The following is a 24,524-nucleotide window of genomic DNA, read 5'->3' as shown; positions in this document are numbered from 1 at the left end:
CCCTATTCCAACTAAACTACTGAAAGAGATGCTTCTTGTGCTTGGCCCTCCTATGTTGAACATAATAAACTTCTCTCTATCCACCGGATGTGTACCGAACTCACTAAAAGTGTCAGTAATAAAGCCTCTCTTGAAAAAGCCTAACCTCGACCCAGAAAATATTTTTTTAACTATCGGCCTCGATCGAAACTCCCATTCCTCTCGTAACAAAATTCAAAAGCTGTTGCGCAGCAACTCACTGCCTTCCTGAAGACAAACAATGTATACGAAACGCTTCTGGTTTTAGACCCCATCATAGCACTGAGACTACACTCGTGAAGGTGGTAAATAACCTTTTAATGGCGTCAGACCAAGGCTCTGCATCTGTCCTCATGCTCCTAGACTTTAGGACTGCTTTTGATACCATCGATCACCACATTATTTTGGAGAAATTGGAAACCCAAATTGGTCTACATGGACAAGTTCTGGCCTGGTTTAGATCTTATCTGTCGGAAATATATCAGTTTGTCTCTGTGAATGGTTTGTCCTCTGACAAATCAACTGTAAATTTCGGTGTTCCTCAAGGTTCTGTTTTAGGACCACTATTGCTTTCACTATATATTTTACCTCTTGGGGATGTCATTCGAAAACATAATGTTAACTTTCACTGCTATGCGGACGATGCACAGCTGTACATTTCGATGAAACATGGTAAAGCCCCAAAATTGCCCTCCCTGGAAGCCTGTGTTTCAGACATAAGGAAGTGGATGGTGGCAACTGTTTTCATTTTACTTAACCCTGATTTCAAGGTTTTACTGCTAACCTAAAAAGCATTACATGGGCTTGCTCCTACCTATCTTTATGATTTGGTCCATCCGTACATACCTATACGTACGCTACAGTTACAACACGTAGGCCTCCTTACTGTCCCTAGAATTTCTAAGCAAACAGCTGAAGGCAGGGCTTTCTCCTATCAAGCTCCATTTTTATGGAATGGTCTGCCTATCCATGTGAGAAACGCAGACTCGGTCTCAATCTTTAAGTCTTTATTGAAAACTCATCTATTCAGTAGGTCCTATGATTGAGTGTAGTCTGGCCCAGGGGTGTGAAGGTGAACGGAAAGGCACTGGAGCGACGAACCGCCCTTGCTGTCTCTGCCTGGCCGGTTCCCCTCTCTCCACTGGGATTCACTGCATCTAACCCTATTACGGGGGCTGAGTCACTGGCTTACTGGTGCTCTTCCATGCCGTCCCTAGGAGAGATGAGTCACTTGAGTGGGTTGAGTCACTGACGTGATCTTCCTGTCCGGGTTGGTGCCCTCCTCGGGTTCGTGCCGTGGGGAAGGTCTTCATGGGCTATACTCAGCCTTGTCTCGGGGTAGTAGGTTTGTGTTTGAAGATATCCTTCTAGTAGTGTGGGGGCTGTGCCATGGCAAAGTGGGTTGGGTTATATTCTGCCTGTTTGGCCCTTTCCGGCAGTATCGTCGGACAGGTCCACAGTGTCTCCCAACTCCTCCTGTCTCAGCCTCCAGTATTTATGCTGCAGTAGTTTATGTGTCGGGGGGCTAGGGTCAGTCTGTTATATCTGGAGTATTTCTCATGTCTTATCCAATGTCCTGTGTGAATTTAAGTATGTTCCCTCTAATTCTCTCTCTCTCCTTTTTGCTATTTCTTTTTCTCTATCTCTTCTCTCGGAGGACCTGAGCCCTTGGACCATGCTTCAGGACTACCTGGCCGGATGACTCCTTGCTGTCCCCAGTCCACCTGGTCATGCTGCTGCTCCAGTTTCAACTGTTCTGCCTGCAGCTATGGAACCCTGAACTGTTCACCGGACGTGCTACCTTGTCCCGGACCTGCTGTTTTCGACTCTCTCTCTTCCGCACCTGCTGTCTCTAACTCTGAATGATCGGCTATGAAAAGCCAACTGACATTTACTCCTGAGGTGCTGACCTGTTGCACCTTCTACAACCACTGTAATTAGTATTATCTGACCCTGCTGGTCATCTATGAACGCTTGAACATCTTGACCATGCTCTGTTATAATCTCCACCCGGCAAAGCCAGAAGAGGACTGGCCACCTCTCAGAGCCTGGCTCCTCTCTAGGTTTCTTCCTAGGGTCTGGCCTTTCTAGGGAGTTTTTCCTAGCCACCGTGCTTCTACATCTGCATTGCTTCCTGTTTGGGGTTTTAGGCTGGGTTTCTGTACAGCATTTTGTTATATCGGCTGATGTAAAAAGGGCTTTAAAAAAAAAAGGGCTAATACATTTGATTGATTGATTTCAATGGCTGGGACTGGGAGACTAGTCAGGATCGAGGAAAAGATGAAAGGAGCAAATACAGAGAGATCCTGGATGACAACCTTCTCCAGAGCGCTCAGGACCTCAGACTGGGGCGAAGGTTCACCTTCCAACAAGACAACAACCCTAAGCACACCGCCAAGACAATGCAGGAGGGGCTTCGGTTCAAGTCGATGAATGTCCTTGAGTGACCCAGCCAGAGCCCGGACTTGAACCCGATCGAACATCTCTGGAGAGACCTGAAAATAGCTGTGCAGCAACGCTCCCCATCCAACCTGAGAGAGCTTGAGAGGATCTGCAGAGAAGAATGGGAGAAACTCCCCAAATACAGGTGTGCCAAGCCTGTAGCGTCATACCCAAGAATACTTGAGGCCGTAATCGCTGCCAAATGTGCTTCAACAAAGTACTGAGTAAAGGGTCTGAATACTTATGTAAATGTGATATTTCCGTTTTTTTTATTTGATACATTTGCAAAACAATCTAAAAATCTGTTTTTGCTTTGTCATTATGGGGTAATGTGTGTAGATTGATGATAGGGAAAAAACGATGTAATCCATTTTAGAATAAGGCTGTAACGTAACTAAACGTGGAAAAAGTCAAAAGGACTGAAAACATTCCAAATGCACTCAATAATGAAGGAATACAAATCCTTAAACAATTCAAATCCACTAGAGAACAACTGTCCGGTCCGACCAGCTGTTGTGTGTAGTCTACATCTCCATGTTTTATGATCAAATAATATTTGCCAAGTTGACAACTATAGCAGAACATTCACATTACAGCTCTTCCTCAAGTCCTTTGTAACAGTTGTTTCACAACAGTTTTTGTGAATAAAATGTTCAATATATTTCCTTTAATAACATTCTGTGTTGTGTGCGTATTCTTTAACCATGCATATGTTATAGGGGCCATTTTGAGACCTTCAGGTTTATAAAATTAAATAAAATCTAATTTTATTTGTCACATTCTCCAAGTGTGACAGGTGACCTTACTGTGAAATGCTTACTCACAAGTCCAATTCAGTTTTAAGAAAATGCCTAAAAATGCAAATAGTCTGGGTAGCCATTTGATTAGCTGTCCAGGAGTCTTATGGCTTGGAGGTAGAAGCTGTTAAGAAGCCTCTTGGACCTAGACTTGGTGCTCTGGGACCGCTCGCCATGCGGTAGCAGAGAGAACAGTCTATGACTAGGGTGGCTGGAGTCGTCAACAATTGTTAGAGCCTTCCTATGACACCGCCTGGTATAGAGGTCCTGGATGGCTGGAAGTTTGGCCCCGGTGATGTACTGCACCGTATGCACTACCCTCTATAGTGCCTTGCGGTCGGAGGCCGAGCAGTTGCCATACCAGGCAGTGATGCAACCCGTCAGGATGCTCTCGATGCTGCAGCTGTAAAAACCATTTGAGGATCTGAGGACCCATGCCAAATCTTTTCAGTCTCCTGAGGGGGAATATGTTTTGTCATGCTCTCTTCACAACTGTCTTGGTGTGCTTGGACCATGTAAGTTTGTTGGTGATGTGGACGCCAAGGAGCTTGAAGCTCTCAACCTTCTCCACTATAATCCCGTCGATGAGAATGGGGGCGTGCTTGGTCCTCCTTTTCCTGTAGTCCACAATCATCTCCTTTGTCTTGATCATGTTGAGGGAGAGGTTGTTGTCCTTGCACCACACAGTAAGGTCTCTGACCTCCTCCCTATAGGCTGTCTCATCGTTGAACCTATATTAGTAATGATTAATACATTATGAATAAACTATTTACTAATCCCATTATAAATGCTTTATTACGGCGAGTTATAATAAAGTGCTACCCAAATAAATGTTAATTTACTGTGTGAAAATGCATTTAAAGGGATTTGGGAAAAGCAACCATGTAGGCTAAGGTGAAAGTATTGTTTACAAAAATGCCCAAAATCCCAAGTCATCACTCTCACATTGGCAATTCAATAACACTATGACTATGACCCTAAGTTAAGGATAAATCGAATCTAGCCAAAACAATGAAATAAAATGTTTGGTCTCGGCTAGAGGCTCATGCTCAAATAGTATGTAACGTTATCATGAGTGGGTGGAGATGTTTCTGCAATCACTCAAGCTTCAAATACATAGCAACAGATGGCCAGTGGTAAACTGATTGGGGAAGCTGCGATTTACTTCCATTCAATCAGATTGGAATAAAACCGGGCTCAAACCTTTGTGCATTGTCCTTGCGAAATGGAGAAAGAAATACAACATTCATAAATATTGTTGTATTTGGTTGTGGTGCCACTATTTGCTCCTATTCTTGACATAAACTACATACAGTGCATTTGGAAAGTATTCAGACCCCTTTACTTTTTCTACATTTTGTTACATTAGAGTCTTATTCTAAAATTGATTAAATAGTTTATTTCCCCTCATCAATCTACACACATGACAAATGACAAAGCAAAAACAGGTTAAGATTTTTTGCAAATGTCTTTTAAAAATGTAACTGGAATATTACATTTACACAATTATTCATATACTCAGTACTTGTTGAAGCACCTTTGGCAGCGATTACAGCCTTGAGTCTTCTTCTGTAAGACGCTACAAGCTTGGGGGAGTTTCTCCCATTCTTCTCTGCCGATCCTCTCAAGCTCTGTTCATCATGCCCTCAATCCTGACTCCAAGTCCCTGCTGCTGAAAAACTTCCCAACAGCATGATGCCACCATGCTTCACAATAGGGATGGTGCCAGGTTTCCTCCAGATGTGACAGTTGGCATTCAGGCCAAGGAGTTCAATCTTGGTTTGATCAGACCAGAGAATCTTGTTTTTCATGGTCTGAGGCTTTCAGTTGCCTTGTGGCCAACTCCAACCGGGCTGTCATGTGCCTTTTACTGAGGAGTGGCTTTGGCCTGACCACTCTACCATAAAGGCCTGATTGGTGGAGTGTGCAGAGATGGTTGAAGGTTCTCCCATCTCCAGAGGAACTCTGGAGCTCTGTCAGAGTCACCATCAGGTTATTGGTCACCTCCCTGACCAAGGCCCTTCTCCCCTGATTGCTCAGTTTGGCTGGCTGGACAGCTCTAGGAAGAGTCTTGGTAGTTCCAAACTTTTTCCATTTGTATTGTGTGTAGATTGATGAGCAACATTCTTTATTTAATCCATTTTAGAATAAGGTTGTAACGTAACAAAATGTGTAAAAAAGGAAGGGGTCTGAATACTTTCAGAAGGCAGTGTCGATGCACTACAGGTGTTACACAATCTCCTGACTTGACATTTACTTCACATAAAAAAACACTTGAATGAATATGCTGGTGAAGAAAAACAACTTCATAAAAACATTCATGTCTATACATCCCACGCGCACACACACACTCCAAAATTGCTCATCCTAATATTTCTTAATTCCATTCTTTTATTTTTAGATTTGTGTGTATTGTTGTATATTCTTAGATTATTACTGCATTGTTGGAGCTAGGAACACAAGCATTTTTCTATACCCGCAATAACATCTGCTAAATATGTGCATGCGACCAATACAATTTTATTCGATTTTGATTTGGCAAACATAAACATTTCATATATCTTCTCTTTTGTCATGGAAACCAAGAGTGAGCAATGTTGACAACATTCAGGATCCATATACAACTCAACAGTGGCAGCAAGAGGACAATCAAGGCATTGCATGTGTCCAAGTGCAGTCATTCACAGAAGACAAAAGGCAAGATACAGGTGATCCACAACTTTTAAATTAATAAAACTAATTATTTTACAACTCTGACCATTCAAATAAAACATCTACAGTCAAAAATGTTTTATAGTCAAAAATACACATGTCCATTTCACAAATAACATCAAATGGTTAGATATGAAGTATATACGGCATGTAATAGAATAATGTTTGAAATATAATAATCCCTTATGGATATTGTCATACATTAAAAGGTAGAGTGAGCTAAATGACATTGCCACAAGCCGCACAGATGATATTGTGATGAGCGAGATGCAAGATGCTCTTAGCTGTTGCAGAAATAACCGCTGACTCTACCTTTAAGACTGATGGTCATGAAAGCTGCATGTCATAGGCTACAACAAATCCAAGGCACTCCTCTTTATATTGGGCATGTCCATGTAAAAGATTATGAGGTAAAGACTTGTTTTAAGACGTATGAATCAACATTTCCTGCACCACTTATAAGAACATCTTCAGGCATTCAAAAACAATTAGGCTACCTGGGGGCAGCGACTAGCCTAGTGGTTAAGTGCCAGTAACCGAAAAGTCGCTGGTTCAAATCCCCGAGCGGACTAGGTGAAAAACCTGTCAATGTGACCTTGAGCAAGGCACTTAATCCTACTTGATCCTGTAAGTCACTCTGGATAAGAGCATCTGCTAAATGATTAAAATGTAAATTACATGTACAAAATGGCCTCCATGATCGTGTCAACACATGTGGTTGTTGATGAAATACAATAATATTTATACAAATAATATATTTTATACCATGGGTCTCCAACCCTGTTCCTGGAGAGCAACCCCATTTCGCTCTAACCTGATTCAGGTGTGCTAGATTAGGGTTGGAGAGAAAATCGACAGGATGGAAGCTCTCCAGGAACCGGGTTGGAACAAAAATCAACAGGATTGAAGCTCTCCAGGAACAGAGTTGGATCAAAAATCGACAGAATGGAAGCTCTCCAGGAACAGGGTTGGAGAACCCTGTTTTATTCAATACAAATACACTGACTGTCCAAAACAGTAAAGTGCCAAAATGTAACTTTTTGTGCGACCTGACCAAATTCACATAGAAATGTGGGTTATAAATCTATCATTCAACTTGAAAACAAGTCTATGCTTCTATGCTTTCCATTCTTAACTTTTATTTTTGCATTGTTTACTTCTGGTTTTGTACACCAGCTTCAAAACACCTGAATATAAAATATTTGTGGTTATGTAAAATCTATTTCACAGTGGTTTAGATGGTACAGTGATTCTCTACACTGTACCATCTTATTTTGTCACATAGATTAAAATTACAGTAACTATTAGAATTTCATCAAACAGGAAATGGCGGAGCGATTTCTGCATAGTGCAACTTTCACAATACCTTCCTAATATTGAATTGCCAGGAAAAAAAAACAGAATTGTTGCATCTCGTTATGTTGTTGTCTTCCGGTGGCTAGCTAGCTAGTTAGCTAAATTGGTCCCTTTCCTAAATTAGCCATGGATGGAGATAGGGATTTGGATTTGTGGTTTTATTTAAGGATGCACTATGCAGAAATCATTTCCTGGTTGTTTCAAGTCTAATAGTTCACCTAATTTCAGTTTATGTGACAAAACAAGCAAGAATAGTGTAGAGAATCATTGTACGATCTAAACCGCAGTGAAATAAATATATTTTCCATAACCAAAAATATTTTCAGCTATTTGAAGCTGGTGTACAAAACCGAAAGTAAGAGACACAAAAACCGGGAAGCATAAAAAATGTGCGCATAGAACAGATCTACCACTTCTTAAGACTTGATTTCAATGAGAATGATAGATCTATAACTCCCATTTCTATGTGAATTTGATTGGGACGCCCAAAAAGTTACACAATGCAGCTTTAATTCTCTGTACGGGCCAATGATTATAATGGTGATAATGATCCAAACATTAATTCATACATTGTGCCCCTGGCCTGAGAGGATGGAGGTTCAATATGTAGCTAGACATAGTAGACTAATGTTAACTAGCTGGCCTGGAGCATTGTTGCCCATGAAAGTAAGTTAAGCTAGCTAGCAAGCATTTTAGCCAGGTAGCCTAGGACAGCAAAAACTAAAAGCGTGTACTGAATGACAGTCATAGACCATTTCATCGACATGAAAGGAGATGATGGCATTGGCGTTTCTCTACAAGTAGGGTGAGTCAACATGTTAATTCTACTTGCACGAATGCACGCACACAGAGAGACAAAGCAGAACCATGGACAGCCACATCACATTTAGCTTACGTTGATTGGACCAAATCGTTTTTGGTATCTTTTAGTTGTCACTGTATTAGACCAAGCATAGGGGATTTGACTAGATGATGTTGAGATGTTGAAATGTTGAAGTAGAATTGGTGCCTCCTGGAATAGTGGAGGCAGCTCCTTATGTTAACTCTCTGTCATTAACTTGCTTGATTATGCTGTAGGTCATATAACTGTTTGCTACAAGCAATATGATTTGTGGACTCCACCGGACAGAGGTTTCTCTCCGGTTTTATGACTAAACAAAGGTGTGGTTGAATTTATTCTGCCACTATGTCTTCTTACTGTCTCGGCCTTAGGCCTATATATCACAGTGGCAAGGCATATGAACTAACAGGTTCTAGAGCAAACAACGCAATTATCACAACACACACAGTAAGTTGTAATATGGCTTTTTGGGGGGGGGGGGCATGGCTTCCCCAGTGATTTTACCCATGCACAGCTACTGTAAGTAAATCTATTTAATCTGTAACACATGCATGACTATAAGTCACTTTGGATAAAAGTGTTTGCTAAATGGCATATTTTGCAATAAGAAAGCAGTATATTTTGTGTCTTCAGCCATGGGGTAGGCCCAGTCTCATCTACAGTCATCACCTACTATCCACTAGCCAGTCAAAGTATGGGCTCGGTGGCATTCCAATTGACAATGGCATCTTTCCATCTAGGAAAACAAAACACAACAAACAATCAAAGAGTGGACTATGGTAAATGCATGCAAATGTTGATATCATTTTAAGTCGCTCTGGATAAGACTGTCTGCTAAATGACTCAAATGTACATACGGTACCATAAAAACATTGTACTACAAATGTTGTTCAAAGTATCACTTGCAATATAAATAGGCAGCATTATACACTGAGTGCACAAAACATTATGAACACCTGCTCTTTCCATGAAATGAATCCAAGTGAAAGCTATGATCCATTACTGATGTCACTTGTTAAATCCACTTCAATATGTGTATATGAAGGGGAGGAGACAGGTTAAAGAAGGATTTTTAAGCCTTGAGACAATTGAGACATGGATTGTGTATGTGTGCCATTCAGAAGGTGAATGGGCCAGACAAAAGACTTAAAGTGCCTTTTTGAAAGGGGTATGGTAGTAGGTGTCCGGCGCACCGGTTTGTGTCAAGAACTGCAGCGCTGCTGGGTTTTTCACGCTCAACAGTTTCCCCTGTGTATCAAGAACAGTCCACCACCCAAAGGACATCTAGCCAACGTGACAACTGTGGGAAGCATTGGAGTCAACATGGGGTGCAACTCAATATTAGGAAGGTGTTCCTAATGTTTGGTATACTCAGTATAGATCCTACAATGATAACACAGTTTTATTTGTCAGGTGCATTTCAAGATACCCAAGGACACTTTACATAAAAGTACATAAAAATGTAATCCTAGTGCAATTACAATCAATCAAGCGAAGTGGTTCAAGGTAACATATGAAAAGGTTTTAAGATGGTCATATCATGGATTATTTTGCTATTTTGGACCCCTTTAGGTATAGAAAACAAAAAGATAAATAAAAACATTTGAAAACATATTGAATTTGGTCTTTACTACTATAGCCCACAGAAACGCATTGAATAACACATTCATAAACTGCAAAAATGACAGTCCAAAAATAAGTGTCTGTCCTATATCTAGGAGATATAAAAATTTAAAAAAGGAAAAAAAATATATATACACACACATATTTTTTTTAATACATATTTAAACACTTTTTTGGGAGTAGGCACAAAACTAAGCTCCATACTTCCATTCATCTCTTTAATCCAGTACTGGTTACCTTCAGACAAGTCACTAGCATAAACTGATGGATTTTGATGGGAATGATTCTATTATGTTCCTTATATTTAAGCACCGGTGCATCAATAGACTCTCGGGGTTTTTTAAGTTCAAGAAAAATGAACTGACTCACTTGGTCCGTATACAGTGTTCAAGAGGAGGAATGAGATCAGTGTCCACACCTTGGCAGCCAGCAGATATTCCTGAGGTACCTACAACTGGACATAAATACAAGAATACAAACTCTTCATGAGGAACACTAACTTGATATTAACTTATGATTAGCGCTGTAAGTCATTCATTTTTCAAGTGAAATACATGAGTGATATGTGAGATGAATGAATAGAGCCTGATCATTTCACATCAATAACAGAATTACCCAAATAGCTACAGTACATAAGAAAGGGATGTATCTGTGTTGAGTTCTCTAGCAGATCAAACCAACCCAGATCATCATCATCGGTGATCCATACGTACAGACAGTTAGGCAGATTTCCTCCTGCTGATTGGCTAGGCCGTCGTAGTAGTACAGGTCAAACTCCCCGATCACACACTGGTCGCTCAGCAGCTCCTGCACACCAAAGAGCACGCTGAAATGGCTCTCACTGCACACCACCCAGATAGGGAACTTGGGAGTCTTCAGGTTGGAGCCAACCTTCAAAATGTATCAAACCATACATGATCATTAGAAACAAAAGGTATCTGGAAATAGAGCGTCTTGGTTGAGTGTAGACATCGATTGAGTCAAAAAGAGTTGACTAAAATATGCATTGTTGGTTAGTGTTTCTCTATGCAGCACATGTTACTAGCTAACTAGTTACTTCCGGTTCTAAAATAGTGCAGAAAGATTGATTAAAAAGGCACAATCTGTAATATTTTTGGGCTATTTTAACAGATGTCTGCATCGCAAATAGAACCCTCCCTATTCCCTTTATAGTGCTCTACCTTTAACCATGATCCATAGGGTTACAATCAATAGTGCACTATATAGGGAATAGGGTTCCATTTGGGACACATGTGATGTGTCATGTAACCATGTGTTTTTACCTTGCATATATTATAATGTTCAAATAAGGACAGCAGTCCAATGTCACTGCGACATCTTATTCCCTTGAGAAGAGTCAGGTTTCCATTGCCTGAATCCAGCTCCATATTGTTGTTGAAGACATTGGACACAGCCTGTCCACACAGCAATAAATTGACAAGCTCCTAAGGAATAATAATAAACCAAAATAAATGGCAGGGTGGATTATGTTTAAATTCATACAGTAAACATACAGTATAACGTAATACACTATCTAGTCACCCCCAAAACCAATTCTTTCTTTGGCCGCCTCTCCTTCCAGTTCTCTGCTGCCAATGACTGGAACGAACTACAAAAATCTCTGAAACTGGAAACACTTATCTCCCTCACTAGCTTTAAGCACCAACTGTCAGAGCAGCTCACATATTACTGCACCTGTACATAGCCCACCTATAATTTAGCCCAAACAACTACCTCTTTCCCTACTGTATTTAATTAATTAGTTTGTTTTGCTCCTTTGCACCCCATTATTTTTAGTTCTACTTTGCACATTCTTCCATTGCAAATCTACCATTCCAGTGTTTTACTTGCTATTTATGTATGTGTATTTACTTTGCCACCATGGCCTTTTTTTGCCTTTACCTCCCTTCTCTCACCTCATTTGCTCACATCGTATATAGACTTGTTTATACTGTATTATTTATATAGACTTGTTTATACTGTATTATTGACTGTATGTTTGTTTTACTCCATGTGTAACTCTGTGTCGTTGTATGTGTCGAACTGCTTTGCTTTATCTTCGCCAGGTCGCAATTGTAAATGAGAACTTGTTCTCAACTTGCCTACCTGGTTAAATAAAGGTGAAATAAAAAAATGTAAAAAAATATATGCCCAGCAGTATGTGAACACCCCTTCAAATGAGTGGATTCGGCTAGTTCAGCCACACGCATTACTGACAGGTGTATAAAATACATTACACAGCAACGCAATCTCCATACACAAACAATGGCAGTAGAATGGCCTTACTAAAGAGCTCAGTGATTTTCAACGTGGCACCGTCATAGGATGCTACCTTTCCAACAAGTCAGTTCGTAAAATTAGAGCTGCCCCGGTCAACTGTAAGTGCTGTTATTGTAAAATGTGAATGTCTAGGAGCAACAACGGCTGAAACCGAAAAGTGGTTGTCCACACAAGCTCACAGAACGGGACCGCTGAGTGCTGAAGTTCGTAAAAATGGTCTGTCCTTGGATGCAACACTCACTACCGAGTTCCAAACTGCCTCTGGTAGCAAAATCAGCAGAATAACTGCCCGTCAGGAGCTTCATGAATTGGGTTTCCATAACCGAGCTGCCGCACACAAGCATAAGATCACCATACGCAATGCAAAGAGTTGGCTGGAATTGCGTAAAGTTCGCCGCCATTGACCTCTGAAGCAGTGGAAAAGCGTTCTCTGGAGTGATGAATCACGATTTGGCGGATGCCAGGAGAATGCTACGTGCCTGAATGCATAGTGCCAACTGTAAGGTTTGGTGGAAGAGAAATAATGGTCTGGGGCTGTTTTTCATGGTTCGGGCTACGCCCCTTGGTTCCAGTGAAGGGAAATCTTATTTCTACAGCATACAATGACATTCTAGACGATTCTGTGCTTCCAACTTTGTGGCAACAGTTTGGGGAAGGCCCTTTCCTGTTTCAGCATGAGAATGCCACCATGTACAAAGTGAGATCCATACAGAAATGGTTTGTTGAGATTGGTCTGGAAAAACGTGACTGGCCTGCACAGATCCCTGACCTCAGCCCCAATCGAACACCTTTGGGATGAATTGGAATGCCGACTGCAAGACATGCCTAATCGCCCAACATCAGTGCCCGACCTCATTAATGCTTGTGGCTGAATGGAAGCAAGTCTCAGCAGCAATGTTCCAACATCTAGTGGAAAGCCTTCCCAAGAGAGTGGAGGCTGTTACAGCAGCAAAGGGGGGACCAACTCCATATTAATGCCCAGGATTTTGGAATGACATGTTGGACGATTGGGTGTCCACATACTTTTGGTCATTTAGTTTACAGTGCATTCGGGAAAGCCTTCAGACCCCACATTTTCTTAGGTTACAGCCTTATTCTAAAATGGATTAAATTAAACATTTTCCTCATCAATCTACACACAATACCCCATGATGACAAAGAGAAAACAGGTTTTTAGAAATGTTTGTTCATTTATAAAAAATTAAAAAACAGAAATACCTTATTTACACAAGTATTGAGACCCTTTTGCTATGAGATTCGAAATTGAGCTCAGGTGCATCCTGTTTCCATGTCACAGCAAAGACCAAGCCATGAGGTCGAAGGAATTGTCTAGAGAGCTCCGAGACAGGTGTGTTTTGAGGCACAGATCTGGGGAAGGTTACTAAAACATTTCTGAAGCATTGAAGGTCCCCAAGAACACAGTCGGCTCCATCATTCTTAAATGGAAGAAGTTTGAAACCACCAAGACTCCTCCTAGTGCTGGCCAACTGGCCAAAGTGAGCAATCCGGGGAGAAGGGCCTTGGTCAGGGAGGTGATCAAGAACCCGATGGCCACACTTACAGAGCTCCAGAGTTCCTCTGATGAGATGAGAGAACCTTCCAGAAGGATAACCATCTCTGTAGCACTCCACCAATCAGGCCTTTATGGTAGAGTGGCCAGATGGAAGCCACTCCTCAGTAAAAGGCACATGACAGCCCGCTTGGAGTCTGCTAAAAGGCAACGAAAAAACTCGGACCATGAGAAACAAGATTCTCTGGTCTGATGAAACCAAGATTGAACTCTTTGGCCTGAATGCCAAGTGTCACATCTGGAGGAAACCTGGCACATTCCCTAAGATGATTCATGTTGGTGGCTGTAATTGCTGCCAAAGGTGCTTTAACAAAGTACTGAGTAAAGGGTCTGAATACTTATGTAAATGTAATATATTCTAAAAACCTGTTTATGCTTTGTCATTATGGGGTATTGTGTGTAGATTGATGAGAAGAAAAAAAAACATTTAATAAATTTTAGAATAAGCCTGTAACGTAACAAAATGTAGAAAAAGTCAAGGGGTCTGAATACTTTCCGAATGCACTGTACATTATTTTGTGCTGGGGATTGTCAGTGGCCTCACGATACAATAATATCACAATATTTACAGTTGAAGTCGAAGTTTACATACACATAGGTTGGAGTCATTAAAAGTAGTTTTTCAAACACTCCACAAATTTCTTGTTAATTAACAAACTATAGTTTTGGCAAATCGGTTAGGACATCTACTTTGTGCATGTCAAGTCATTTTTCCAACAATTGTTTACAGACAGATTATTTCACTTAATTCACTGTATCACAATAACAGTGGGTCAGGGGCCAGAACAACAGCAAACAACCTTGTGAAGATGCTGGAGGTACAAACAGGTACAAAAATAAAACGAGTCCTATATCGACATAACCTGAAAGGCCGCCCAGCAAGGAAGAAGCCACTGCTCCAAAACCGCCATAAAAAAGCCAGACTACGGTTTGCAACTGCACATGGGGACAAAGATTGTACTTTTTGGAGAAATGTCCTCTGGTTTGATGAAACAAAAATAGAACTGTTTGGCCATAATGACCATCATTATGTTTATAGGAAAAAGGGGGATGCTTGCAAGCTGAAGAACACCATCCCAACCGTGAAGCACAGGGGTGGCATAATCATGTTGTGGGGGTGCTTTGCTGCAGGAGGGACTGGTGCACTTCACAAAATAGATGGCATCATGAGGTACATGAGGTAGGACAATTATGTGGATATATTGAAGCAACATCTCAAGACAATAGTCGGGAAGTTAAAGCTTGGTCGCAAATGGGTCTTCCAAATGGACAATGATCCCAAGCATACTTCCAACTTTGGAAGTATGCTTGGGATCATTGTCCATTTGGAAGACCCAAATGGACAATGGCTTAAGGACAACAAAGTCAAGGTATTGGAGTGGCCATCACAAGCCCTGACCTCAATCCTATAGAACATTTGTGGGCAGAACTGAAAAGGCTTGTGCGAGCAAGGAAGCCTACAAACCTGACTCGGTTACACCAGCTCTGTCAGGAGGAATGGGACAAAATTCACCCAACTTATTGTGGGAAGCTTGTGGAAGACTACCCGAAACGTTTGACCAAAGTTAAACAATATAAAGGCAATGCTACCAAATACTAATCGAGTGTATGTAAACCTCTGTACCACTGGGAATGTGATGAAAGAAATAAAGGCTGAAATAAATCATTCTCTCTACTATTATTCTGACATTTCACATTCGTAAAATAAAGTGGTGATCCTAACTGACCTAAGACAGGGTATTTTTACTTGGATTAAATGTTAGTAATTGTGAAAAACTGAGTTAAAATGTATTTGGCTAAGGTGTATGTAAACTTCCAAATTCAACTGTAGGTGCCAATACAATATGTACTGCCATTCTATATGTATCATGATTCTATATGTATTGCGATTCGATGTTGCGATTTTAATGCGATTTGATGTTCCAAACATATTGCTCACTATATAAACGTCCGCTCACTGTCAACTGCTTTTATTTGCAGCAAACTTAACATGTGTAAATATTTGTCATTATACCCTGATGAAGACAGCTTGGCTGTCGAAACGTTGGATATTGTATATTTTTATTTATTTTCAAGTTTTATACTCCGCTAGCCAGCACCTCGCCTAAATAGGTGTGTGTTTCTTTTTCTTCTAAATATTTGTATGAACACAACAAGATTCAACAACTGAGACATAAACTGAACAAGTTCCACAGACATGTGACTAACAGAAGTGGAATAACGTGTCCCTGAACTAAGGGGGGGTCAAAATCAAAAGTAACAGTCAGTATCTGGTGTGGCCACCGGCTGCATTAAGTTCTGCAGTGCATTTCCTCCTCATGGACTGCACCATATTTGCTGTGAGATGTTACCCCACTCTTCCAACAAGGCACCTGCAAGTTCCCGGATATTTCTGGGGGCAATGTCCCTAGCCCTCACCCTCCGATCCAACAGGTCCCAGACGTGCTCAATGGGATTGAGATCCAGGCTCTTCACTGGAAATCACACACAGAACGAGCAGCATGGCTGGGGGCATTGTCATGCTGGAGGGTCATGTCAGGATGAGCCTGCCTGTCTTGCAGGAAATCACGCACAGAACGAGCAGTATGGCTGGTGGCATTGTCATGCTGGAGGGTCATGTCAGGATGAACTACATTAGGGAGGAGGATGTCTTCCCTGTAACGCACAGCGTTGAGATTACCTGCAATGACAACAAGCTTAGGCCGATGATGTCCATGACGGACCCTCCACCTCCAAATCGATCCCGCTCCAGAGTACAGGCCTCGGTGTAACGCTCATTCCTTCGATGATAAACGTGTATCCGACCATCACCCCTGGTGAGACAAAACCGCAACTCGTCAGTGAAGAGCACTTTTTGCCAGTCCTGTCTGGTCCAGCAACGTTGGGTTTGTGTCCATAAGCGACGTTGTTGCCGGTGATGTCTAGTGAGGACTTACCTTACAACAGGCCTACAAGCCTTCAGTCCAGCCTCTCTCAGCCTAACGCAGATAGTCTGAGCACTGATGGAGGGATTGTGCGTTCCTGGTGTAACTCGGGCAGTTGTTGTTGCCATCCTGTACCTGTCCCGCAGGTGTGATGTTCGGATGTACCAATCCTGTGCAGGTGTTGATACACATGGTCTGCCACTGCGAGGACGATCAGTTGTCCGTTCTGTCTCCCTGTAGTGTTGTCTTAGGCGTCTCACAATTGCAATTTATTGCCCTGGCCACATCTGCAGTCCTCATGCCTCCTTGCAGCATGCATAAGGCACCTTCACGCAGATGAGCAGGGACCCTGGGAATCTTTCTTTTGGTGTTTTTCAGAGTCAGTAGAAAGGCCTCTTTAGTGTCCTAAGTTTTCATAACTGTGACCTTAATTGCCTACCGTCTGTAAGCTGTTAGTGTCCTAACGACCATTCCACAGGTGCATGTTCATTAATTGTTCATGGTTCATTGAACAAGCATGGGAAACAGTGTTAAAACTGTGTTATTTGGATTTTTATGAATTATCTTTGAAAGACAGTGTCCTGAAAAAGGGACGTTTCTTTTTTTGCTGAGTTTATGTCTGCTGAGAGCCATGAGAAAATGCATTTGAGATAAAAGTGTTGATGTTGGTATTGATATTAACAGTATTGATATTAAATCAAGAAAAAAAATATATCATTTTTTTTCTCCATTACTAATATTATTCCCCATGAGCAAAACCACAATGTCCAAGATGAATCCAAAAGAGCTATTGGTGAATTTGAAGAGTGTCTTTCAACAGAATTGGAGAAAACATATTGATTTCTACTTGGCACAGTGCTATGTTTTTGGTGGCCTACCTAGTGCATCCCATTTTTGTTTTTTTAAACATAACATTTATTTAACTAGGCAAGTCAATTAAGAACAAATTCTTATTTACAATGACAGCCTACACTGGCATAACCCGGACGACGCTGGGCCAATTGTGCACCACCCTGTGGGATTCCCAATCACGGCCGGTTGTGCTACAGCCTGGATTTGAACCAGGGTGTCCGTAGTGACGCCTCTAGCACTGAGATAGAGTGCCTTAGACCGCTGTGCGACTCAGGAGCCCAAATAATACCCTATTCCCTACATAGTGCACTATACAGGAGATAAGGTGCCATTTGACACATACACCCACCTGTGTGCAGTAGCCATGGGCTCCAATGAGTGTGGTGTTGGGGACATCCATATCCTCTCTAACCCTGAGGAAAAGGGGGAGCAGGATCACAACAGCTACTTTATATGGCATGCATGCATTTTCTGTCTATTCATATGTGTTGAATGTACACTACCATCGTACCGGTCAATAGATCTGGAGAGAATAGCAGAGATGGTGAGCAATATACACCCTAAGGCTCCCGACTCAAACTACAAAGAAAGAAATCACCAGTTTAGTCAAGTGTGAGAAAAAGAATCGAACAGGAATATCTAACCAAAACCCTCAAAGTTGACAAGAGTGCATGCTTTGGCATTTGACATGGGCACATAAGGATATTGACCACATAATACATATAGAGTAATCTCACCTGTTGAATATGCTGTTCCACAAGCAACTGAAGGTCCTTTAGATTGTCAACATCAATACATGTCATCTACAACAAAAGAGTTTTAGGAAAGACGTTTGTCCAAATTGCATCAAAGATATCAAGAACCTCATCCTCAAACCTAGTTCATAACTGATGGTCACATTATATAGATATCTGGGAACAATAATAATGTAATTGGATTAGAGTAAATGTTTTAAAATGTTAGAATTTCTCCTAGAAAAACTCTTTCTACATACTGTATAGTAGATGGCTGAAGCTAAGCAGGGTTGGTCCTGGTCGGTCCCTGGATGGGAGACCCCTCCCTGTCTGACACCCCTCCCTGTCTGACACCCCCCTGTCCCCAATCACTGCCGTAGAGGCAGTGATTGGGGACATTGACCTGTGTAGGGTGCCGTCTTTCGGATGGGACGTTAAACTGGTGTCCTGACATTCTGTGGTCACTAAAGATCCCATTGCAGAGTAGGGGTTTTAATCCCGGTGTCCTGGCTAAATTCCCAATCTGGCCCTCATACCATGATGGCCACCTAATCATCCCCAGATTCCAATTGGCTCATTCATCCCCCCTCCTCTCCCCTGTAACTATTCCCCAGGTCGGTGCTAAAATAAGGGCAAAAAATAGATGACGAGGGTAGAGACTATCCCTAACATTACTGTACCTTTTCTAGTACTCCTTCAGATCTATGGTGTCCTGTAGGGGTGAAATGATTTCTTCCTGATGTTCTGCAATACAACATTGGTAACAGAAAGGTTTATAAAAGGATAACCTTGGCTTACATCTTTTAAAACAAGGGTAGTATTCATTTGTGCACACCGTACCAAAACATTTTGCAACGAAAAACAAGGGTTTCTTATTGGACAAGTTTGGGTAGTCCCTCCTTGTTTCAGTCCGTTTTCTGCCTAGAGAATACGACCCTGTATTTTCATGTTGACATTCTCTACAAAGTGGTTTTGATTCTGCTGGCTAGATCCCAACAAGGAACAGAGAGAGTTTATAACTTACATGGCGATGGTGGCTTTTTTCCCCTCCCCAGCCCTCCACAGGATCTCAGCAGTGGCTAAAGTGAGGCACTTTGTTCTCACAGCACCAGAGGGTCTTAATCTCCTGGTGACAAAATGCCATGTGAAGTCAATGGAAGTCATCTGAAGTCAAGACGGAATTAAACACTGGAACTTACAGAATGTTCCATTACTTAATACTCACTGATGTAAATCAAGAAAGCACTCATTGATGTGAATTAATGATTTGTGAAGAACATTTAATTTCTCATAATAAAGACTGCGTCACAAATGGCACCCTATTCCTGATATAGTGCACATCAGTTGACCAGAGCCATGTGGGCCCTGGTCCAAACTAGTGCACTAAATATGGAATAGGATGCAATTTGGGACAAAACCTAGTACATGTGGGCAATCTGACAGAGAAACATGAATGAATGCTGTGCTTACTGGTGCCCTGCGTCGCTGCCGGTCCCCTCAAATAGAAGTTTCTGCAGAATACAAGCCTGGACTGAAGCCAGAACTCCACAAGGACCACCCTGGGAAGTCAATACAGTGACATTGCTAAATTACATGACCATACACCTGAACATAACAACCAAGATAACCAATATTATCATGATTATAATGATTTGTTCCAAGGGATGGAGCTCTAGAGCCTAAATGCATCCCAAATCGGCACCCTATTCCCTACATAGTGCACTACTTTTGACCAGGGCCCTGTGGGCCATTTAGGACTAAACTCCTGTGTGATTGATGTTTTAGTCTCTGCAGACTGGTACAACAACAGCATTTCAAAGGTGATCCAATCCTTGCTTCTTCTGAAAAAGTCCATATGTCAGATCAGGTGTATTGGTCCTACCTTCTTCTGAACAAGCCCATATCTCAGATCAGGTGTATTGGTCCTACCTTGTTCTGAACAAGCCCATATCTCAGATCAGGTGTATTGGTCCTACCTTGTTCTGAACAAGCCCATATCTCAGATCAGGTGTATTGGTCCTACCTTCTTCTGAACAAGCCCATATCTCAGATCAGGTGTATTGGTCCTACCTTCTTCTGAACAAGCCCATATCTCAGATCAGGTGTATTGGTCCTACCTTCTTCTGAACAAGCCCATATCTCAGATCAGGTGTATTGGTCCTACCTTCTTCTGAACAAGCCCATATCTCAGATCAGGTGTATTGGTCCTACCTTCTTCTGAACAAGCCCATATCTCAGATCAGGTGTATTGGTCCTACCTTCTTCTGAACAAGCCCATATCTCAGATCAGGTGTATTGGTCCTACCTTCTTCTGAACAAGTCCATATCTCAGATCAGGTGCATCGGAGAAAGTGAAACTCTGACTCCTCCACTCGGCACTGAAACAACTGGTGCTGGAGCCAAGGATGAGCTCTTTCAGGGCCTGGTAAAAACACACAGACATCACAGGACATCACAGCATTTTTAACTCAAACCAGGCAAAATATCTGAGCTTCAGTAATCATGGCGGAGTCACCTATTCCCTATATTGTGCACTACTTTTCATTCACGGAGTGCCCCATTTAAACTCAATCCAAGGAGGGCCGAGTGTCGGCCCTCCTTGGAAAGAGTTTGACACATCTAAAAACGTACAATGGCAGTATGCTGGTCCATGGGTTGACTATCAGAAGTGGTTGGAGGCAAACTGGAGGAGTGGCAGGACACTCTGGAGAGCTCACGCAACTCCTCATCATCATCAATGTCATCTGCAACAAAGTACATGGTCCATGTCATCCAATACTGCAAAAGAGGTGTCATAATGATAACAATTATAGACATTGAGTGAATGTTGCATTCAGCTTGATAAAATGTAATAATTACCCAAAATCATCTCCGACATGTGCAGATCAACATTTTGATTGGTCATTGATTTTGTTCTAAAAAAATATACATCAATAAAATAAATATATATGAAATAGGTTACAGTAAGAAATCAGAAATTCCCCAGTCAGTAAAATGGTTGAAGGAAACTCAAATCTACTTACCTTCTGGTCTTGTGCTTGTCTTTTCCTACTCTCTCAAACCCATAGCCATCTTCATCAAATCCTTTTCCCAGTGTGCTGCGCCGCGGCTGTTGGCTTTCTCTCATGGGGTCAGCAGTGGAGAGCTCTGTCAACCCTTTAACCATTCTCTGTGACTGGACAGTAGTCAACAGAGGCCCATCGCTGATGTTTTTGTGGTTTTCATTATTTGCCAGGAGAAGATTAGGGCCTCCCAACCGTCGAGTCTGACGTTTTCTATTCGATTCCTTAGAGAGAACACAATTCACATCACCAAATAAGGGAACAAAGCGAGCTGTTCATTTGTATGTACCACAAGAGTCAGCTTAGTGAAGATCTTGTATCCATGACTATGAATATAACATCTCTCATAACAATACAGTCGTATTCATTCCGCACCAAACAGGGATCTGAGCTTGTCCAAAAAATGTTTTTCAAAATTACATTGAGAAGTGTTTTACCACAGTGTGTACGAATGAATATGACACAAGTTTCATTGAGTCAAACTGTACCTGGGGGGAACTAGCTATGGGACCTGCCATCATGCCTCGTCTGAGGCGACTTGTTTTGTTCTTATGAGTACTCTCTGTGGTGACGACCGTGTTTTTGTCTGAAAAGGACTCCCGTTTAGCGGCGCTGTCATTGTCTAGGAAGGAGGGTACAGGCTGTCGGTCCTGCTGGCCCTCTGACGAAAGGCTATGGCTCCAGAAACTTCTCTGGGGAGTATCTGACACTTCAAATGATGACAATGTACCATGAGGTGGACAGACAACCTCTGAAAGTGACCTGGAACAGAAATAATTCACAATACACATCAAAACAAGCCTTTTGAAAATAACCTGACATGAATCATATTTAGATGATTATGATGAAAACCTTGACATGTCAGTTTTGTTGAAAATAAATCCAGTAGTGTTCTCTTCTGCCCTGCTGTGGTCATACACTGTTGGTGTCAATATTGGAGACTTTGTCACCAACTTCTGTGTAGTTGATACGGTCTGGATGACTTCACTGTTGAAGCCTGGCCTGTCCTCTTTATGTCCTTCAATGTGATGTCTTACAATGATTTCCAACATTGATTTCAGGGGACAGTCTTGGGCCTATCACGAAAACATAACAAGCATCTGTGTGTTAATAAATGAAAGCTGGGGCACTTTACTTTCAATGCATTCAAACTCATCTGCCTCTTCTTTGATTAGGCTACCTTGTTGTTTTTATATAGACCTTCCAAATGAAGAATTTGTCGCAGATCGGATCTATTGTTGATGCTGGCATCTGTACGGGGATGCTCTTCATCCATGCAGGCAATCGTTCTCTTGAGTCCCTGTAGTGTGTGCAGGTAAACAAACATTGACTTAGCCTGTAACACAATCAGACTAGCTAGCGAAATGTAACGTTTGCTACCTGTAAGGTATAGCTAACGTAAAGTTAAAACATCCAAGATTATATCAATACGCTGAACTGACTTCAAGTTGTAACTAATAATGCTACGTTAATGTCAAAGATCTGTGTTAATGTTCTCTGTCTGAAAGAACATCTTTACCATCACAGATTGAACGGTGGTGCTTTCTACTGTAGCTTTACGTTAGTAACGTTACTCAGCCAGTCTAGCCAGCTGAAAGATAGCGTTTTCATTTTATTCCAATTACAAATGTGAACAGCTCTCCACCTACCTTCCGACTGAGAAATTCCCGCACAAGCGATGCAGCAACTTCTTCTACTCGTACAACCATAACTTGTGGCATCAACGACAAATTCCCCCACAAAAAAAATGTTAGCTACCTAACCAGCTAGCGACAGGCTACATACAGCACAGTATAGAACAACGATAATAATTAACAGTATGGTCTGTTTCTATGGTTACAGTGCATGCGTGTTGCTGGGCCAAGAGAGGCTTCGTCATGCGTCATGCGTCATGCCTCATGCTTCCGCTTCTCCTTCTTCTTCAATGTTTTATGGCAGACTATACCTATTGGTGTATTGCCGCCACCTACTGTAACGGGAGGCGGTTCATTCATCGACAGTATTCCTTGTAATGCCTCTGCAGAAGTCCCTGAGTCCCAAAAAACGCTCAGCCACACTCACAATGCCACCTATTTTCTAAAATGTCCTCTCTGTTTGCGCTGTGCAGTTGATAACCAAAGTAATACGTCCACCTTCGTGCAACATGTCAGGATCCCTCTGTTGACAAGGAACCATCTTGTGTCTTACTTCAACTTCACTCCTTTCTTACACTCTTCTCAACGCCTCCGGATAGGAGACATGCTGGACAGCCCTTATCCTTGCCACCTCCGTCTCCTTCACCTTAACAGGACACTTCAGAAATTAGGGTGCATGTTCACCACCACAATTGCAGCATTTAGGCTCAACTGGCATATAATACTTCTACTGTCTACACTTGACACATGATAATTTACATTTATCACACTGCATAGGTTTGGGCATGAAGGCTCTCACAGGGAATCTCATATAACCCAAATACATGTGAGATGGGAGAGATGCTTCATCAAAAAAACAATAGAATGGATGGAGTGGCTACAGCACTTATTTTACCATGCAGGTCAGTCATTGTGCACCAACCGCTTGATCGAATTCTTCAGGTACAGTACTAGTCAAAAGTTGACACACCTACTCATTCCATTTTTTCACCATTTAAAAAAAAAACTATTTTCTAAATTGTTGAATAATAATGAAGACATCACAACTATTAAACAACACATATGGAATGATGTAGTAACCAAACAAAATTGTTAAACTATATTTTATATTTGAGATTCTTCAAAGTAGCCACCCTTTGCCTTGATGACAGCTTTGCACACTCTTGGCATTCTCTCAACCAACTTCATAAGGTAGTCACCTGGAATGCATTTCAATTAACAGGTGTGCCTTGTTAAAAGTGAATTTGTGGAATTTCTTTCCTTCTTAATGAGCCAATCAGTTGTTTTGTGACAAGGTATGGTTGGTATACAGAAGATAGCACTATTTGGTAAAAGACCAAATCCATATTATGGCAATAACAGCTCAAATAAACCTTGACAAATTAGTCCATCATTACTTTAAGACATGAAGGTCAGTGAATACAGAAAATTAAGAACTTTGAAAGTATCTTCAAGTGCAGTTGCAAAATCAAATTGCAGCCCAAATAAATGCTTCACAGTGTTCAAGTAACAGACACATCTCAACAGCCAATGTTCAGAGGAGACTGTGTGAATCAGGCCTTTACAGTCAAATTGCTGCAAAGAAACCACTACTAAAGGACACCAATAAGAAAAAGAGACTTGCTTGGGCCAAGAAACATGAGAAATGGACATTAGACTGGTGGAAATCTGTCCTTTGG

General features: G+C 41.6%; 1 protein-coding gene across 2 annotated transcripts; it reads right to left on the bottom strand.

Annotated features, from left to right (window-relative positions):
• Positions 1-5,757: 5,757 nt before the first annotated feature.
• mindy4 (MINDY lysine 48 deubiquitinase 4) lies at positions 5,758-23,108 on the bottom strand. Of its 2 annotated transcripts, none has more exons than XM_042322968.1 (18): positions 22,861-23,108; positions 22,392-22,511; positions 22,064-22,287; positions 21,700-21,973; positions 21,173-21,435; positions 21,009-21,064; positions 20,781-20,893; positions 20,455-20,571; positions 19,620-19,708; positions 19,174-19,275; positions 18,830-18,893; positions 18,153-18,218; positions 17,927-17,994; positions 17,765-17,828; positions 11,073-11,234; positions 10,503-10,680; positions 10,159-10,237; positions 5,758-8,902 (listed from the first exon to the last, which is right to left on the bottom strand). In XM_042322968.1, the coding sequence occupies exons 1-18, from the start codon at positions 22,930-22,932 to the stop codon at positions 8,854-8,856; spliced, it is 2,160 nt and encodes a 719-aa protein (XP_042178902.1). In that variant the 5' UTR covers positions 22,933-23,108; the 3' UTR covers positions 5,758-8,853. The 2 variants fall into 2 exon arrangements, with proteins under 2 accessions (XP_042178902.1, XP_024270927.1); XM_024415159.2 differs by having other exon boundaries at positions 10,159-10,243; positions 22,861-23,106.
• Positions 23,109-24,524: the final 1,416 nt, after the last annotated feature.

This window comes from Oncorhynchus tshawytscha, linkage group LG06 (genome assembly GCF_018296145.1).
Source record: "Oncorhynchus tshawytscha isolate Ot180627B linkage group LG06, Otsh_v2.0, whole genome shotgun sequence".
Classification (NCBI taxonomy): Eukaryota; Metazoa; Chordata; class Actinopteri; order Salmoniformes; family Salmonidae; genus Oncorhynchus; species Oncorhynchus tshawytscha.
The sequence above is the reverse complement of the archived record's forward strand: the minus strand, read 5'-3'. Positions and strand labels throughout refer to the sequence as shown.

Coding starts and splice junctions, on each gene's coding strand:
- mindy4 (XM_024415159.2), bottom strand. CDS start 22,932: ATGCCACAAGTTATGGTTGTACGAGTAGAAGAAGTTGCTGCATCGCTT. Junction 22,288..22,391: donor GTCTATATAAAAACAACAAG/GTAGCCTAATCA, acceptor TTTTCGTGATAG/GCCCAAGACTGTCCCCTGAA. Junction 10,244..10,502: donor GGAAATCTGCCTAACTGTCT/GTACGTATGGAT, acceptor ATTTATGTCCAG/TTGTAGGTACCTCAGGAATA.